The 20,191-nt window shown below is 44.4% G+C and overlaps 1 protein-coding gene across 1 annotated transcript in view; it reads right to left on the reverse strand.

The window, feature by feature from the left end:
* Positions 1-19,875, reverse strand: part of HMGCLL1 (3-hydroxymethyl-3-methylglutaryl-CoA lyase like 1) — a 54,258-nt gene extending 34,383 nt beyond the window's left edge. The window contains exons 1-4 of the mRNA XM_053381087.1: positions 19,630-19,875; positions 10,267-10,344; positions 9,599-9,706; positions 2,076-2,171 (exon numbers count right to left, since the gene is read on the reverse strand). Coding sequence (XP_053237062.1) covers positions 2,076-2,171; positions 9,599-9,706; positions 10,267-10,344; positions 19,630-19,746 — 399 coding nt within the window. The 5' untranslated portion in view covers positions 19,747-19,875. The remainder of the gene's footprint in view (positions 1-2,075; positions 2,172-9,598; positions 9,707-10,266; positions 10,345-19,629) is intronic.
* Between the last annotated feature and the right edge of the window lie 316 nt (positions 19,876-20,191).

The following is a 20,191-nucleotide window of genomic DNA, read 5'->3' on the forward strand; positions in this document are numbered from 1 at the left end:
TGTTTACTTCAAAGCAAGTCCCACTGTGTTGCATGGGATTTACTCTCCTGGAAACGTGCATCTGCACTGCAGCTGTAATAAACTAAACTCATTGCCTCTGTTGGTTCATGGCGCTATTATCCTAATGATCACTCCGGGAAGCAACACTGATTTTGCTTTACAGGAAGCCTCTTTCTCCACATGTTTAGAATGAGTTACGAAAGCACAAGCGAGGCACCAGCCCTAAAATTATCTCAATGTCCTTTCGAGCAAACCTGTGTCATTGAAATAAATGGTGATGATGAGTTTCCCACATGGAAGCAAGTGAAGGTTTTGAGGCAGAAGGCCATGCACTTTGCACAGTCACTACGGGGCTCACAGAAAAGCCTTAACTGTTTATGTGAATTAAATCTCTTTTCTCCACTAAAGCTAGGGTTGCCGTATTTCAAAAAGTGAAAATCTGGACACAAAAGTTGTTGAGCTTTTGTAGTTTTGCTAATGAAAATTGCCAAAATCTACACTACCGGCAGGGGCTGCCATATATCCAGAATACCAGCTATGTCTGGACGTATGGCAACCCTACTAAAGCAGAATTCTAGAAATAAGACGGTCCTGTTTTTTGTAAACACTCCTACCTGTGCCTGGATCACAGAAAGCTGTCAAATGTAACAGATTGTTTTTTGGCATTTCATTGTTTTTTGGCATTTCAAATGTGTAGTTGACATCATTCCCTCTATTACCAATTCAAGTCTTCCCACAACAGGGGTGGGCGATTCTGTCAATTTCATTTTATCTCAGTTTCTCATTTGACCAGTCTCCAAATAAGTTCCACATTTCCACATCAGTTTCCATGTTGTCCTCATTAGAATTTGTCAGCATTTTATTGTGCATTTCTCCTGATTTACACATTTTTGTATGCAATTTTGCCCAATATATGTAATTTTATAAGCCATTCCCTCTAATAGAGGCATCGGCAAACTCGGCCCTCCAGATGTTTTGAGACTACAATTCCCATCATCCCTGACCACTGGTCCTGTTAGCTAGGGATGATGGGAGTTGTAGGCCAAAAACATCTGGAGAACCGAGTTTGCCTATGCCTGCTCCAATACAATGCATTTATGCATATATATTTTTTACTAATATATGCACACGTCCTCTCTATTTTATGCATTCTTAAACAATTCTTCAGTTGCAGAACTGCACCTCAAAATTCAGGGAAGTGCAAACTTTGACAAGCAGCTGTGTTTCAGCTTGTTGTTGTAAGAAGAGCGAATTAGAAAGATTAGTATTTGAATGCAAACTGAAACTAATTTCTTCCTCACCTTTTGTTTCAGGATCACACAGATATAGACAAAGGCACAACATCCACAAATAGGATTGAAGAAACCCTGAAGAGCTACAAATCTGTTTTTAGGAAAGGGACTCCAAAAACAGCCCAATGAGGACTGAATCTGTTCAGAGACCATGCATTGCTGGTAGCAAAGAAATGGAAAGGGATGTGTGCAATTGAGTTGCTGGAATCCTGAACAGCAGCACTCAACACAGCCACATTTTGTTGCAGACCCCCCTTGTTATCCAGCAAAAGTTGTTGTTATGTACTGAGTTGAAGTTGTTCATGTGAAATTTAGCATAGATTTCTGATTGTGCTTATTTATTTCTCTTTGTTTGTTTCTTCAATTTGTATACTGCCCTTCATTTGAAGATCATAGGGCAGTCCACAACATAAAAATGCAAAATGAGAACACAAAATACATAATAAACCAAGAAGAAAAGCAAACCAATAACCCCCACTCCCACAGCCACTTTTTAAAGGGCACAGAATGTTCTATCAGGTTGAAGGCCTGTTACAGAGAAAAGTTTTTGCCTGGCACCTAAAGGAAGGCACCAGGCGAGCTTCCCTGGGGAGAGCATTCCACAAGCAGGGAGCCACCACAGAGAAGGCCTGCTCTAATGTTGGCAACCCTCCAGACCTCTTGAAGCCTGATTTATGCCACGGATAGGGTTAGATCATGCAATCTTGACCTCTGATAAAAATAGCTAAATATGTTTAAGACCCTGGAGCTTCACTGAAAGATAAAGCCATGCAGTATACGTACAGCAGAATGGAAGCCTTGAAGATTAGGGGTAAGGACTGGATAACGGACTCCAGGATAGCATTCTATTCCTCTCATGACTTCTGTGTGATCAGCCATCTTAAAAGACAAAATGTAGCTTTAGTTTCTTAAAGTCATATGACAGTATCAGGTACTTATTCATTGATTACTGACAAGGGGTTTTTAAAAAAATGATGTAGAAACACAGGACTGAACACAATTAAATATCAATAAAGTAAAACTTTGTTCATTTCACAAGAAGTCACATAGAAGTGATCTTTGCACCAAAATGGACTGAACTTCCATGTCCAATTTTGCCCCTTCCCTTTATGCCAGCGGTTCTCAACCTGTGGGTCCGCAGGTGTTGTTGGACTACAACTCCCACCATCCTTGAGCTCTGGCCTTGCTAACTAGGGGTGATGGGAGTTGTAGTTCAACAACATCTGGGGACCCACAAGTTGAGAAAGGCTGCTTTATGCAAAGGACTGGATTGTTTGGATCTCTGGGTACCTGTGTTTAGCATGAAAACAATAGCATTTTTTAAATTTTTTAAGAATTTTTTTAAAGGAATAAAATAGCTTATTTAATGGCCTCATCTTGTCTTTTTTTGTGTGTATTTCAAAGCCATGGGCGAGGAAAGATTATGCATGCTAATATTATTATTATTATTATTATTATTATTATTATTATTATTATTATATTTATTACTTCATTGTTAAGAGACTTTGGGCACTTCTACACAGCAGCATATTGTGTGCTCAGATAAGCTGATCCCTTTGCAGTTTCGTCCTTGTAGGGAGGTGAATAAATGTGGCATTTTAAAAGGCTCATAACCCTCATCAAAATGCCACCCCATATTATGTCCTATTTAATCTGGATTTACCATTTCTGTAGAAAACCCCAATTTTTAAATACACACACATACACCTGCCCCCCTCCTTCAGTGGAGCATCCCATGAGTAGATTTTCAATCATGGGGGCGGGTCCTGGATTCAACTCAATAACTGCTTTTACGTTGCATAAAAACCTTCACATTTTATCCCTGTGGCACTAGGTGATTTCTCATTCCTGTTTTTTTCCCCTCTCCAGCCTACAGAACCCTTGTAACCTAATATTTCCAGGCTAAAACCCTATGTGCACTTATTTGAAAGCAGGGCTGCAAACACACTATAAAGCACATTCCGACCCTCTGAGAATTCTGGGCACTTTAGTTCATCCCTCACAGAGTTACAAGTCCCAGCAACCCTTAACAAACCACAATGCCCAGAATTCTTTGAGGGTGGTGGAGGGGAATGTGCTTAAAGTGTGTTTTGAAGGCATCATATATGCATAGCCTTAGTTATTTCTCTCTTCAACGGAGTTTGCTTCTGAGTAGCCGTGTATAGGATTGCACTGTTCCTGTTGTTTTAAATATTTCTAACGCTTTATAGGATTGGTATTATATTATTGCTACCTGGCAGGGTATCTACTTGCATTCTAAGAAAGCAGGACCGAAGTGGGGTAAGTAAATAATCACAGAAATGAACCCTGACTTCTGCTTCCCAAACCTTTAATCCCTTAATTAAACAAAGAATGTTGCCCACACTTCCTAGGCTAAGGAAAACCTTTGAAACCAAATAGTTAACGTAATGGTACACCAATGTGACAAAATCCTGCACTTTTTACAGCATAACTGAAAATACAATTAACAGGCTAAAGTGAAGGTGCAATTCAAGCTCCATGAAACTTAATCATTGCAAATAAGGTTTATATAATGTATTTGTCCCCTCAATATTTTCCTTGTAAGCAGACTCTTACTTTAACATGTACTTTTAACATTTAGGCAATTAACTTTCAAAGTGCAACAGGATACTTAAGCAATAAGCCTTTCAATGGCAGCCCTTTATCATTCTTGGCGATTTCGATTATAGGTGTGGGATCCTGTTTTAGATGGCACCTTTGCTACTGCAGAACTTCCCCCCCCCCCTACTTTTTCTGGCTTTTTCTAGTCAGAAGGTCTCTGCCAAACAAAACATTAGCAGGGAAATGGTAAAAGGGCTTTAAAATGCAAGGCAGACAGACAGAAAGGAGATGGAAACATAACTAGTCAATCTATTCTCAGGACCAGAGAAAATAAAGTGCGCTAAGAATTTTGAACTCCATCTCCAAATTAACATGGCCATGGCATATAAACAGAATGTAATCTAAATATCAACTAAGCCATTCAAACAAAACACTCAGGCTCGAAATGGGAATAAAATCCCCTCTCCCAACATCCAAAAAAGCCCAGGCCAAATTTGCTACCCAAAAGGGCTCACAGGAAAAGGAAGAAATGAAAAACACATTTCCAAAAATTAAAAAATCAGGGGGGGGGAATGAAAAGGGAGGTATATGGTTGCTTTAGATTGTAGATATTCCTTGAAGGAACAACCTTGTCCTCTGTTCTGATTCAGCTTTCCCTGACCTGGTGCCCTCCAGATGTTTGTGGACTCCAACACCCATCAGCCCCTGCCAGTGTAGCCAATGATCTGGAAAAGTGGGAGCTGTAGTCAAAAAACAGCTGGAGGGCACCAGGTTGGGGAAAGATGGAGTACAACATGAGCTGGAGTAATTTATTCTAGCGTAGTGAGCTAGACAGAGTTTTTAGTGTGAGTTTCTAGGAAAATATGGGGAACATAAGATAGCAAGACAGTTCACCAGGTTTGGCAGATTTCCCTCCTTTGTGTGGGCCAAACTATACATTATGACAGAGATGCATGAATACAATGCCATACCCTCAACTGTCCCAGGAAAACACCCCGTTTTGTCACGCAAGAGCATGGTGGTCATTTTGGGCACCACAACTTGCCCCCAAAAAGTGCTTTGGCCGTGGTCTTGCATGGGTCACTCACCCAGGAGCATGGCCTGGAAGATGTGCATCCCAGTTTTTGACCCAGACATGTTAGAGAGCGTGCAATTCCGCCCCCTTTTTCAGATAGTGAAGGCATGGTGATGTTGACTGGGACCACTGCATGTGTGCTGCGGGGGTTGATTAACTCTTCCTGAAAACCAGGCCTTGGCAAACTTGGCCCTCCAGATGTTTTGGGACTACAACTCCCATGATCCCTAGCAAACAGGACCAGTGGTCAGGGATGATAGGAATTGTAGTCCCAAAACATCTGGAGGGCCAAGTCTGCCTATGCCTGCTGAAAACTGTTTTAAGCACTGCATACAACCAAGATTTCAAGCTAAGACCAGATTTTCTCCTGAACTGTTCTGAGTCATCATGCTTTATAGCTGGGGGGTCAAGGGGCTTGCCAGCCCCATGATCCCTCATTGCAAACGTCTGAAAACGCTGCATGGCCCCTCCTGCGCTGCCCAAAGCTGCCTGATCTGCTCTTCACCAGCTGTTCCTCCTGTTAGGCTTCCCAGTGATTGGTTTCATCCATTGTTTGCAGTTCAGGGTATTAGGCAATAAATCTTGAAATACTTGGATGGGAACCTCATGAAAGGAAACTAGTCACTGAGAACGTCCTCCTTTGTGCAATCATGTTATAATTTCGCAACAGAGCCCTGTAGACACTGGTTTGGCTTAATGGGGTGGGGCTTTTTCTACAAGCGGCACTCTATCCATCTTCTGGCGGCAGAGGTTTAAATAACCAGGTGAACAAGAATGATTCCAGATCCTGTTCTCCCTCCCTCAACCCCCTAAAATGCAAAAAAAAACAAAAACGTTTTGGATCAACTTAAACTCTCCAGGTCCTCCAACTTTCACCTGATATTTGCCGTTCTTGGCCTCCATTCTGAAAAGTGAGATTGAGCTCTAGAGCGCAGTCTGCAGCAGCAGCAGCTGTCTCTTTTAAGGTGGCTTTCATCTCAGGCAGGAGGGCACTGAGATGAGTTCTTTTAATTTAAAATAGATTACCATGGCATCAGCTAAAATCACTAATATGCTTTCGGAGGTCTGCTTAGTTGCTGCGAAGTCTGGGGCTGGAGAAGAGCTCAAGGGGCAGGATCTGTCATATTCTCTGCTTTCAGTAGGACTTCCTTGGCCTTGTCGGCTGTAGCTTCCTGCATCTGAGGTCAGGAAGAAGTATCTTAGGTTTTTAGATGGGACAAAGTAACCACTTGCTTTACCGCCATCCCCACCTGCCCACTTTCATGTTGTGCCTGGGTTTTGAAGACTATTCGGGCTTTTTATTAAAGCAGCGGTAGATAACTTCTATTCTGCAGGACTATTTAGGCCTGCTAGTCATCCCCGTTTGGACTGTGGCAGTGTTTGGTCCAAACCAAGTTCTGTATTAAAGTTTTAAGAGTAGAGCAACTGACCTAACTGTATGCCAGGAAATGGAACTCTTGGAATTCCCACATATTTTCCCCATTTTAGGAATATTTGGGAATGTAGAATATCCCTCATGGGAGCAACACACCAGAGACACCTTTGCAGTAATATAAGTTCAAGCTCCATCAGTGTAGTGAAAAACTGGTGGCCTGCAAAGCCTTCATTTTTAGAAAGACAGATGTAGGCATTTCCATCTGAAAGGCAAATTGCCCTGGTAGCTTTATACTGTATACAAAATTTTAAAGTCTGTTTTTCTTCAAATTTGGCACAGTGAGGAAAGAGTTGGGATACAGGTGCAGCTTGCATTTTAGCTCTGCATTGAATGACGCAGCTGTCAAACTGCGCCAATTAAGTAACTAAGACACCAAATTCAGGCCACAATCTTCACCAACAAACTACCTAAATTCAAACCCATTCTGGGATCCTAATATAGTTAACAGACACAGACCTACCTAATTCAAAGGCCATTCATTGCTTGGCAACTTTATGATAAAAATCAACATTTACTCTATAGATTAATCTCATGAGGGGTGAGGACAGGAAACTAACACAGAATCTCTCTGTGGCATGACACACACTACTAATACTAGGCTCTCCCCAGCACAGTGCAACACCAGGAATATTTCTGTTTCACCCAATTAACATTATTGATACGGAAAGGGCTGCCAAGTCCCATTCAGTCCAGGAAATTGTCCGGAATAAATGAAGGCTTTTGGTATATTGAGGATCACTTTGGTCAATTACTTGCTATTATAAGCTTACTGAAGACAGATGGATTTGATATCTACAGCGGCTGATTGCTTTTGCACCTCCACTGAATGAACATTTAATTCTTATTCCAACTCATTGGGCCAGCTGATTTAAACCAGGCTCTCCTCCCTTGTTGCTACAATAGTAAAGTGTGAGATTTGACATCAACTGAGCACTAGAGGCTCCACGGAGAAATATGGAATGACAACAGTGGTGTCTTGCCAGCAGAAGACCCTGAGTTTAATGCCCATCATCTGCAGGTAGAGCTGGGAGACACTCCCATGTGGAATGCTGAAGGACCACTTCTGGTCAGCGTAAACAAGACTGAGCTTGATGTGTCACGTGACAAAGGTATTTGAGAGCAGAAGCAGTAAAGGAGTCTAGGAATGTTGTGAAATGCTGAAAAGCTGCAGAATCATTTAGCATGCTGAATCACTGTGACTCATCTTGAGGATGACTCATTCTCTGTATAAGTACAGTCAAACCTCGTTTTGCGGACGGGATCCATTCCGGAGGCCCGCCCGCAAGCCGAAAACGACGCACATCGAAGCATGATTTAGCGCTACTGTGCATGCGCAAGCGGCAAACCTGGAAGTAACCCGTTCTGGTACTTCTGGGTTTGCTGCGGACGTTCGCTCAAGTGGACACAAGTGGAAGCGGATGCAGAACGAGGTTTGACTGTATTTGCTTGCAGGAAGACTCAGTCAGTCTGTGTGTCTGTGAGTGGGGGAGCCTGTGCTCTGTGAAGCTTGTGCTCAATGGAGACTGTTGATGCATAATGTGTGACTCAATAACTTTGTGTATGCTCTGAAGCTCTGAAGGAGCATCTCCACCCCCATCGTTCTGCCCGGACGCTGAGGTCCAGCGCCAAGGGCCTTCCGGCGGTTCCCTCATTGCAAGAAGCAAAGCTACAGGGAACCAGGCAGAGGGCCTTTTTGGTAGTGGTGCCCGCCCTGTGGAACGCCCTCCCATCAGATGTCAAAGCGATAAACAACTACCTGACATTCAGAAGACATCTTAAGGCAGCCCTGTTCAGGGAAGTTTTTAATGTGTGACATTTTAGTGTATTTTTGGTCTCTGTGGAAGCCACCCAGAGTGGCTGGGGAAACCCAGCCAGATGGGCGGGGTACAAATAAATAAATTATTATTATTATTATTATTATTATTATTATTATTATTATTATTATTATTTAATCTTCTGTTCACCATGCTGTTATTTGCAAACAAGTTCATTTTAATTCAGTAAAGCTTTTATTCTTTTACCTAAGAAGACTCTGTGTTATTAATTTACACTGCACGTAATGATGGACCAATTGAGCCAGTATGGTGTAGTGGTTAAGAGCACTGGACTCGTAATAATAATAATAATAATAATAATAATAATAATAATAATATCTTTATTGTCATTGCCCCCTCTCGGGGACAACGAAATTACTTGACTGCTCCATAAAAACACTAATTAAACAATACAGTATAGTACAGCAAGGAAGATTAGATGATGACATGGCAGACGACACAGCGATTTCTCCAAAGCAGCTCTTTATTTTGTAAACTGGAACAGAAAACTGAACAGCAAACAGCTCAGCCAGCCTGCTTTTATAGGCAGCCAGCTATCAACATTGTAGCAACAACAACCCAGGGTTTCCCGCCTAAAATAACTGACGTGGACCTGAGTGAAAACTATCTACAGTATCCCCCTGCTGGCCCAGGGTGAGAACTTCAGTACATAACACCTTTCAAAGTCCAGGCTTCCCATTCAGGGCCGAGATCGCTCTGGAGAAGAAGCTGTTCTTAAGACGGCTCGTTCTTGTCTTCATCGTCCTGTATCTCCGTCCCGACGGCAGGAGCTCGAAGAGACAGTGACCAGGATGCAATGGATCTTTTACTATGTCCAGTACCTTCCTATGGCACCTTATGGCATAAATCTGATCTAAGGTGGAGAGTGGGCAGCCAACAATGCTCTCTGCTGCCTTAACAACTCTGCACAACCCCATCTTGTCCTGGGTAGTAATCTGGTGAACCGGGTTCGCGTCTCTGCTCCTCCACATGCAGCTGCTGGGTGACCTTGGGCTAGTCACACTTCTTTGAAGTCTCTCAGCCCCACTCACCTCACAGAGTGTTTGTTGTGGGGGAGGAAGGGAAAAGAGAATGTTAGCCGCTTTGAGACTCCTGAAGGGGAGTGAAAGGCGGGATATCAAATCCAAACTCTCCTCCTCCTCCTCCTCCTCCTCCTCCTCCTCCTTCTTCTTCTTCTTCTTCTTCTTCTTCTGACTTGGCATAAAGCAGCTGCTACGTTCCTCTGTCCTGAGTGCCAAGTGTGGACAAGGCAGGGCAAAGTCAGGTGGGAGGTGACTAGCAGGTATAAGGCAGAAGGTGTAGGGGGGTGATGGTTCAGAAAGACATTCCTGCTATGGGGAATCTACATAGCATAAGAATGCTGGATCCTTCTGTACGATGCGTTTTTCATTTTACCTACCTGAGGTACCCATTTCGAAGAAACAAAGCTCGTCACTTCTATGACAGGCAAGCCTGTTTTGGAAAGTCGGTTGATGAATTCAATTTTGACATCTGTAGGGACTATAGCCTGTGGGAAAGTAAGGGGGAGACCTGTATTGGTACAAAATTTAGCATGTGGCAAAAGCGTTTTGAACAACAAAAACAGGTATTTTTAACGCTATAAAATGAAAATGGCAGATATCGCAGATGGGTGCTATTTTTTTTCCCAGGCAAAAGCAAATTGGCACACCTACAGGGATATGAGTTTGACAGGGAGGTGGGGAGGTCAGGGCAATGTGAGCACACCAGCAGTGCCCCTGCCCCCAACTTTGTTCCCACGCTGCCCTCGCAACATCCAGGTACATGGTAACAATGAATGTGCTAGGAAGCCAAGTCTGTGGTGGCCCCTGCTGCCTGCCAGTGCTCCTGGCTACAGCTTCCCCCCGCCTGCTGTAGAAATGCTGTAGAAAGATATTAGAAGCCCTCCATAATCAATTAACTACACATGTGTTTGTGTGCGTTTGAAACCAAAGTTCATGCACACACTGAAGCACTTCAGTCATACGTATTTCAGAAGATCCATTTCATGCTTTAAACTTCCTGGCTTTCATATGTAACTCAGCCCTTCAGCTCACATTGTCCACTTACCTTTTCATTCTGCAATCCATCTCTAGGCCCGACTTCTACTATTTTAACAAATTCGGGAAATCCACTTGTGAGCAGTTCCTGAAACAGAAAAGTAAGTAAATAAATAAATAAATAAATAAATAAATAAATAAATAAATGATAATTTGTGCTAGGGCTCCCACTCTGGGGCACTGCCCCAAAGAGTTTTGTTTCAAGTACTGAATTCGTTCCGGAGGTCCATACTTAACCTGAAACTGTTCTTAACCTGAAGCACCACTTTAGCTAATGGGGCCTCCTGCTGCTGCCGCCGCACCACCGGAGCCCGATTTCTGTTCTTATCCTGAAGCAAAGTTCTTAACCTGAAGCACTATTTCTGGGTTAGCAGAGTCTGTAACCTGAAGCGTATGAAACCTGAGGCGTATGTAACCTGAGGTACTAGGGATGAGTCCAGGAGTGGGCAAGTTATAAAAAAGAAAAAATTCTCAGAATATGTGCAGAGTGCTTTTCAAACCACCAATAATAACCACAAGGTGTTCCCACAGTGTTAGGATTAAAGAGTAGATATTTGTCAGGAAACATGTGGGCCCAGTATAATTTCCCCACCACCACTACCACTTTGGGAAATTAAGAATAATTATTCCGTGATTACTCAGATAGATCATACCTCCTCCAAAAATAGTTTACACAGCCAAAACATATATTTGTGAACTTATTATTATTATTACTATCTAAAACCAACTGCTTTGCATGCAGAATGCCCCAGGTTCAATCCCTGGTATCTCCTGTTAGAGACCCCTATCTGAAACTTTGGAAAGATACTGCCAGCCAATGTAGACAACAGTGAGCTAGATGGACCAATGGTCTACCTCTGCAAGGCAGCTTCTGTGTACCTTAGGCTTGGTGACTGGCAGCACCTGTGGCAAATCTGCTCCAGAGTTACCAGTCTAGAGGGGATGCTTGGCTATGACCATCTGTCTTGTTGGCAGGCTACTTTGAGAAGTGGGGTTTGGCCAATGACACCCCACTATCATTCCTTTCTTTAAACGTCCCTTCAGGAAAAACCCATTTTCAACCATGGCCTTAGACCAGAGGTTCAGAACTTGAAGTTCTTCAGATTATGTCCTATAGGCCCCAGCCAGCATTGTCAATGAAGGAAGTTGTAGTCCAGGGACATCTGGAGGATCACAGCTTGCCTCTTATATCAGAGTTTCCCAAACTTGGGTCTCCAGCTGTTTTTGGACTACAATTCCCACCATCCCTGACCACTGGTCCTGCAACCTAGGGATGATGGGAGTTGTAGTCCAAAAACAGCTGGAGACCAAAGTTTGGGAAACCCTGCCTTAGACAGAAGCCAATTGGGTAGGAGGCGGGAGAGAAACTAAAACTGTGATGGCCTGGGAATCTGATTCAGAGGCTGAACCTGAAGAATCCCAGCCTGCACAGGAGTCCCCGCCTCCAGGGCCGGCTGAGCCTTGAATCTGAAGGGCCCGCACCTGTGCCAGATCCTCAGGAGCAGACACCAGATGAATCCACTCTGGCTCCGGAGGTGATTGAGGACCCGTTGCCTGCAGGTGCTCCTCTCCCAGCCCTGTCAGGGGAAGGTGAGGTTGCCTCTGGGTCCAGTAACCCTCCAGCCTCTCCTGAGCTGCAGAGGCTCAGGGCAGAGAGGCGGAGGGAACTAAGTTCTCTCAGGAGGAGTGCTCGCCTTAAGGCCAGGAGAGGCGAATCACCTGTGGGCTGGGACCACCCCTGGCCTCAGAGGAGATAAAGGCCAGTCAGCCCAGTCCCAGGTTGCGGGAGCAACATTGCTTGAAACCTGTTCCTGCCAGCACCCTGACCTGCTCTTCCAGAGTTCCTGACCACGCCCGGCTCCTTGCCTTAAACTCCGCTTCACCCTTGACAGACAGTCTCCAGACCCTCGACCCAGGACCAGACTCAGACCACACCGCACGGTAACCCCCCCCCCCAGGACCAGCACAAAAACTTGGGAAATTCAGAAAGAAAACGAAGATGGGCATATGACAAGTAAAGATTTCAGATTTGACTAATAAGGCTATCCAAAGAATTCAAAAAGCCATAGGGTAGAATTAAGCTATTGTGAAGTAGTTACCACAAATAATCAAGACTAGTTCGGTATGCAAAGCCAGTATGCTAAATTCAAACATGTCACAAATGAAGGGAGTTGTAGTTCAGCATGTGGAGGACCACAGGTTCCCTTCCCTCTCCTTGACCAGAGCAACGTGAGCAAGCAGACTGTAAAAGTTGCTGTAGCATGGTCAAACATAAGGTTCTTGCTTCAATATCTGAAGCTCTAGCCATTTAAAAGGTCTATGCCTTCATAACTATGACCTTCATTTCATTAAGTCCTAATTAACCATGGAAGTATCAATGAGGAGGGGAAGATTTGTGCAGACAGAAGACAAGACTTGCAGCACAGGTGCCTGGGTAGGAGTCAGGAACTACTTTCTGTAGGAGAGGACACTGACAAGCGTTGGGAAATAACTGGGGAATATTAGTTAATCCTGAAGTCCCACGTGTGTGGGAAACTACAAAAGAATAAACTGCTGACTGCCTGAAATTCAAAAGAGCCGGAAAAACCCCCAGCAGAGTTTAAAACAGAAATATGTGCAGAGTTTGCAAAGTGCTGAAAATATAGGTTGTTGGAGCTCAAAATGTCCCAGTATTAAGTGCTCTCAAATGTGCTCCCCCACCTCTACCCTTCTCTGAGTGAATAGTCCACAACCTTAAGTAAGTTTAAATGCTTTACTTACAATAATCAGAGCACTGTTCAACCCTACAGCAGAAACAACACAGGGAAGGTACTCCTGCTTATAAAATACATTAGTTGGTCTCAAGCATGTTGTCTGAGTCTGGAGCCCCAGCCTCAGATGTCTGCTCAGTTATGTGGTTCAAAGAGAAGAGGGGGGAGAGCGAGAGCGAGAGCGAGAGCGAAAAAGAAAGAGAAAGAAAGAAAGAAGAAAGAAAGAAAGAAAGAAAGAAAGAAAGAAAGAAAGAAAGAAGCCTTACTTCCTACCTCCCCAAAAGTGAGGGAACACGACCTACCCATGCCTTCTTTAGCAATTCACAGCTCTATGATCCTTAACCCCCTTAATTTACTAAAAAGCATAGGCATGCACTGTTATGTTTGACTGCAAAATCTTCCACAAGTGGAACTCTCGAAATGTATACAACCAAATGCATCATTGTTTACCCAAGGCACATATTTTGACATGGCTCACACTGGGGGGCTGGGGGCAGGTGTCTTAAATTTTTGTATCTAGAATCTGAAGGGGAAATGAGCCTCACAACGCTGTGCCTTTGGGTATATCTCTCGCATCCACCATCGTGGGTGTCACCTCTCTTGCCACAAACTGCTTTGCAAGTTAAATTAAATCCCATGTAGTAACATCCTTCAATGACTGCTAAAGTACAGTTTTTAAAAAAATCCAGTACAGTTACTATGCATTTATGTGAGCGGTGTAAAAAGAAATGGGAAACAGCTGCACAACATCTCTGATCACATACGGCATCTGGCAGGCTAAACCTTCCTTGGACCAAGCTAGGCCCACACTTGCGGAGAACATAAACCTATTTTATTTAAATATAAAGGCAAAACTTTCACATCTGCTAAATAACATCCCCCACCACTTTCGGAAAGTGCTTTTTCTTATAAGTGGAAGCTCTCCTGACAAAAGGGCATTGCATTTTGAGGTTTTCCATGATTATCAGATAATTGCGCTTACAAGGCAAATGCCACATTCGTGATATAAACACATCTGTGAAAGAAGCAAGAGGATCTGAAGTGTGCTAAACGTATCATACTTTAAACAGGATGCGTTCAAAATGTGCATAAAGCTTTTATTGTCATAATAATTTTCAACCGTTATGAGCCAAATCTTGTCACATTGACTGGCACAGGCACACACCCGTAAACCTGCGTGTACAAGTGGAGTCAAAGGTCAGGAACATGTTATTGCATATTGTAGGGGGTCACCAATGTGATGCATTCCAGATGCTGCTAGACTACAACCTATAAATAAAATATCCAATATTCTCTCATCCAATGGTTGTATCCAATGGTAGTCCTACCCAGATTAGACCCACTGAGAAACAACACATGCTGTATATCTAATGGACATTTAAAGCACATGACTTTAAAGAATTGTGGGAACTGTAGTTTAATGGTGCTAAGAACTGGAGCCCTCTGAGAAGCAAATACGGTTCCCAGAATTCATTAGATGAATCCATGTGCTTTTAATGTGTGTTGGATATTCTTAAATGGAGTGGATCTGCAGTGGAATCAAAATGGTGGAGCCAGTGTGGTGTAGTGGTTAAGAACGGTAGTCTCGTAATCTGGTGAACCGGGTTTGCGTCTCCACTTCTCCACATGCAGCTGCTGGGTGACCTTGGGCTAGTCACACTTCTCTGAAGTCTCTCAGCCCCACTCACCTCACAGAGTGTTTGTTGTGGGGGAGGAAGGGAAAGGAGAATGTTAGCCACTTTGAGACTCCTTCGGGTAGTGATAAAGCAGGATATCAAATCCAAACTCTTCTTCTTCTTCTAGTTCCATTAATTTAATGGGACTACTCAAGTTCTAGATTGAAGACAACCTCAAATCTTGCTGTGCTGCCCCTGAACTTCTCACTGCTCAGGAAACTGGGGTGTAACAGACTAGTGCCTGTAGGATCAGAATAGCAGGAATTTCTTACACAATATTAAATAACCTCTGTTCCTTGAAAAGCTCAAAGCGGCACTCAAAATTTAAATACATAAACATTAAAATGTACAATTGGCAAAAGTAGAGAACAAACCTGAGGAAAAATCACTCCTGTCAACCAGAACTTAAATTTTAAAAATCGCATTTAAACTCAAGCCAGAATTTAAATATGAAAATTAAAAGCTAGAGGAAATTTCTTTTAAGAAAAGGTCTTAATTTGGCAGTTAATGCTGCACAAAGCTGTTGTCTGATGGGCTGTCAATGTAACATTTCTTCCTAAATTTGATCCAGCAAAAATGCATGTCTGATGATTAAAGATAATGACTGGTTATTGAATTAGGTATTAGCTCTGTGAAGTGGTGAGTACTATGGCTAAATTATGTTGACTATCAACAAGGAAACAGTTTACATGAAAGCCTAAGAGCCTCAAGCATTTTCCATTTATCAGGTGTTGCCAAAGAAGAACAAACAGCTTGTAAAACCAGCCATTCCCACCCTCCCCCCAAAATAAAAAAAAGTACTGCCATGTAAATCGGAAAGTAAATTTCAGTTCCACACCCCTCTTCTGCTACCTCATTTGAGCAAAAGAGAAAAGCACTACCAGGGCCTGTGATCATGTTGTTTGCCAAATACTTCCATGAAAACATTCCCCTCCACACACACGCATGCTTAGTTATAAATTGATGAAAATAGAGGTTTATAACAGAAAAATGCCAGTGACCTTTAATCATGGAATTACAGCCTTCTTTAAACTTATCCCAACTGTAAGCGAATAAAGCAAACAAACTTGAGACACCCACATGCAGATACAAACAAGCACAAGCAGCTGCCTGCTAATCACTTCCTGGGATGTGAGATCTGGCATCCAAGGAAATCAACAGAAGATCCACCTCATGGGGAAGGACCATCGCTCAAGGTACAGCATCTGCTTTGCATGCAGAAGGTTGCAGGTCCAATCCCTGGCATCCACAGGCAAGGCTGCCAGAAGCCCTGGAGAACTGTTGCCAATCCAAGTAGACAATACTGAACTAGATGGTCCAAATGTCTGACTTGGTGCAAGACAGCTGCTTCTGGTCCTATCATCTTTGCCCATCACGGCTTGTAAGGTCAAGGGGGTGGGTCAAGGAAGCGATTAATGCCTCATTGCAGGAGGGGTAGTGCTGCCCCTTCCTTGGCCTCTGGGGTAAATGGACAACTACTATCCTACCATGAATGTCCCTTTCCTGGTCAAAGTGATTGAGAGAGTGGTGGACAGCCAGCAGTAGATGGTCCTGGATGCAGCAGTTACGTAGACCCATTTCCATCTGGCTTCAGCACTGACACACCACTTGGTCACCCTGATTACCATTATCGGGAAATAAATGGGAGAATGTGTCACCCTGTTGATTCTCCTAGATCTCCCCACAACTTTCAGTAGCATTGACTATGGGGTCCATACAGAGCAGCACTGTGAGTTTCCAGACAGGGACATTGGGTTACAGTGGTTCGGCTCCTTCCTACAAGACCACTCCCAGAAAGTAGTGTTAAGGGACTTCTGCTCAGCCCCACGGAACTTTTCCAGTGGGTTTCTGCAAGGTTCCATCTTGTCCCCCTAGCTATTCAATGTCTATTTTTTTAAAAATCACAGAAATTAGTCATTTGTGGATTCGGATGGTGGTGTCACTAGCATGAGGATGACACACATTCCACCTGGCTCAGGAAAGGCTGAGCATGGGATGGACCAACAACAGTAACAATGATGGAAGTACTACAAGAGTATACACAAGAAGAGAAAGAGAAAAATAAATATGTGGGGACATAAACAGATAGCAAGTAGCCAGCCTGAGAATGAAAACATGGTGGAAAATACACAGCAATAAAATGGTTCCAAAGATCTAAGACTCTTAGCAACCTTAAAATTAAAACCATACTTTTTAAGGACATCTAATGGTAATAAACTGATTACCAGAAGTAATAATGGCTTCTAAAATCCATTAGATCAAAACACTTCTGAAATAATAGAACGCTCCAAGGGATACTTGCCAATTTGGAAACTACTTAATTTGGAAAATTAAAGTCCTCCAAGGACTGAAACTCATCAGGAATGTGTACATAAGAGGAAGCAGATTTTCCTCTGATGTTTAGAGCTTGGCTTATCTCTGTTTTACTTCCTTGTGTACCAAAGAAAACCTTCTGCAGATCTTCTAAGGGCAAGTTCACACACACATAATCTATATATCTATATATGCTGCTTTAAAGGTGCTTTAAAGGTACCCTAAAAATGTGAAGACTCAATGTGTGTCAAAACAGTCCATTACAGAGCCGAGCCATAATGTCCAAAATACATTTTTTTCTGATAATATTTCTAGATTATTCTTTTCCTCACTTTCTGTCCCTCCAGAAAAGTCACTTTGCATAATGTTCTCTAAATTCTCTTTTTTGTGGAGTCCGCACCACTGAAGCCACTTGAGCCTCAAACAACAGCAAAGAATCCACAAGTACCCCCAAGCTACGTGCCCACTCCTTCAGAGGGAGTGTAACTCCATCAAGAGCAGGCAATCTCTCATCCATCCATTCTAGGAAACCACCCACTAACAGTGTCTCCATCTTACCTGGATTGAGCTTCAACTTGTTGGCTCTCAACCTTAAAAACATCCTCTCTATACCTAGCCATGGGACGCAGGTGGCGCTGTGGGTTAAACCACAGAGCCTAGGACTTGCCGATCAGAAGGTTGGTGGTTCGAATCCCCGTGACAGGGTGAGCTCCCGTTGTTCGGTCCCTGCTCCTGCCAACCTAGCAGTTCGAAAGCATGTCAAAGTGCAAGTAAATAAATAGGTACCGCTCCGGCAGGAAAGTAAACGGCGTTTCCATGCGCTGCTCTGGTTCACCAGAAGCGGCATAGTCATGCTGGCCACATAACCTGGACTGTACGCCGGCTCCCTCGGCCAATAAAGCAAGATTAGCGCCGCAACCCCAGAGTCGGTTACGACTGGACCTAATGGTCAGGGGTCCCTTTACCTTTACCTTATACCTAGCCAGTGCATACCTGCTGCCTTATGTCTGCTTGTGAAAAGGGAGAGGGCTTTGGGGTTTTGTTTTGTATCTGCTTGTGAAAAGGGAGAGGGCTTTGGGGTAAAGTTTTTTGCAACTTTATGTCAGTCGATATACCCCTTTCTACACAACTCAAATGTTTCCAATCCCAAAAGCTATGCACTTCTGCCCACCCAAGGGTTAGACCTTTGTAACCGGAGGCTTGGATTTTTCAACAGATGTTTCCTATATCACAAAGTTCATATTGAAGAATATTCAATAAGGCAGAAATAATGATCCACACCATATGGCAATCCTGTCCCATTAGCTAATTTGTGGGGGGGAGCTGTCAAAGTGGCTTTACTGACATTATAAGAGGTGACAACACACCGGGGGCAGGGTGGATAATGACTACCCTGGGCTTCAGCTACCTGCACAGTGCAAGAGATAAAAGGAAAGTATAAATTATAATTGTCTCTCAGAGATGAGTCAAGAAGTGTGGCTTCCTGACTGCTATGAGATAGCTGGAGTATACATGGTCCTGCTCAACTCAGAGGACTAGCTATCAAACAAGAGTAGTGACCTCTGGCCCATAGGCCAGATCTGGCCTGGCACAAGTCCCAATTTGGCCTGTGAGTCCGTTTTCCCCAAACTATGACCATTTACCTCCAAATGCCTAACATCCAGCTTGCACTTGGGAAACTGCACTAGAGTTTTTGACAGGTGCATGTGCCAACCTGATGCCCTCCAGATCTTGCCAGGCTACATCTCCCCTAATTCCTGACATATGGTCATGCTGGCTGTAGCTGATGGGAGCTGGAGGCCCACAACATCTGGAGAGCCACAAGTTCCCCCGCCCAGAAGGCGAGGGGATGCAGTGGTTATGGCTGCTGCCTCTGCTTGCTTGCTCATCTCAGTCTCTCTGTCTGGGTGGCACACCAGTGAAGACTGGGCCTGCTGGTCCCCAATTCACGCTGCTGCTGCCCAGAGAGACTGGCAAGTGATCAGATGGGCAGCAAGCGGCCACTTCCAGCTCTGCTTCCTCCCCCTTACTGGGTGGCAAAGCAAGAAGCTACCATGCGATCCAAGGGAGAGCAGTTTCAACAACTGCACTGCCCAGAGGGAAACCACAGGTGAGCGTTTAGAAGCAAAACTAACAGCTAAAACAAGAAAACCTAATGGTGTCTGTTGTATGGAAGTATGGAATTCTTTTCAGACTATTTAAACAAATATTATAGTATGATGAATTCACAAGCAGGATTTGAACCGTGAGCAACAGAAAGAATGAGACATTATTGTATAATGGTTATGATATTAAAGCGTGAAGACAGGGTGAATAAAAAAAAACCACCATGGAAAATGGGATGGGAAGTCAATAAAACAACAGAAAAATGTATTATGCAATTTTATGTGACATTTGTGGAAATTTAATTACATGTATGTATGCAATATAGAGGAGGCACCTCCAAGTCCCAAGTAAGTAGGGACCCCCACCCACTTGACGGGGCCTAAACCATCCAAGAGGGCTTTCCCACTAACTCGGTGGTGGTCAGGGTCAGGGATCGGGTGGGTCCCCCCAAGAGGCAGGGGTGGAGGGGTGAGGGCACCTGCTGCCCTACATCACCGCCGCCCCCGTCCCTGCGTGGCGCTCAGGTACCTGCCCGGGATGCTGCAGCGCCGTGGGCTGCGGCGCCGCTTCTCCGATCCACAGCTGCTCCTTGAGGAGATGCTGGTAGCTGAGGCAGTGCTTCAGCGCCGACGGCATGTTGCCCATGGCCGCTGCTTTCTCAAGGTCGCCCGCAGCGCCGTCTCCTCCCCCCGCGGCCGCGGCCAGCCATCGCCGCTGCCGTCGCCGCGCAGAGACCCGCGCCGGAACCGAGGCCCGGAGAGAGCGGAGGCAGCGCGCCCGCCTCAGCCAATCCGAGGAGTCGCCGTCGCTAGCGGCGGCGCTCATTGGCCGAGAGGGGCTGCCGGGAGTTCGCTGGGTCGGCGTCGTGATGCTGATGCTGCGGATGCTCAGGCAGCCTCAGCATCCTTCGCCAGGTAACGCAGCTGAGGGATAAGCGCATCCCAGCAAAGGCCAGGCTGTGCTCTCCACCGCGGAAGCCGCGAGGGGTTGACGAATAGCTGGATCATGCCATGCAGAGTTAGGTGGGACTGCTTCCTTAGATTGCCGTCTAATAAGGAAGGTTGCAACCGTTCTGAATTTTAAACTGGGG

The sequence above is a fragment of the Podarcis raffonei genome, chromosome 3 (assembly GCF_027172205.1).
Source record: "Podarcis raffonei isolate rPodRaf1 chromosome 3, rPodRaf1.pri, whole genome shotgun sequence".
In the NCBI taxonomy this organism is placed as follows: Eukaryota; Metazoa; Chordata; class Lepidosauria; order Squamata; family Lacertidae; genus Podarcis; species Podarcis raffonei.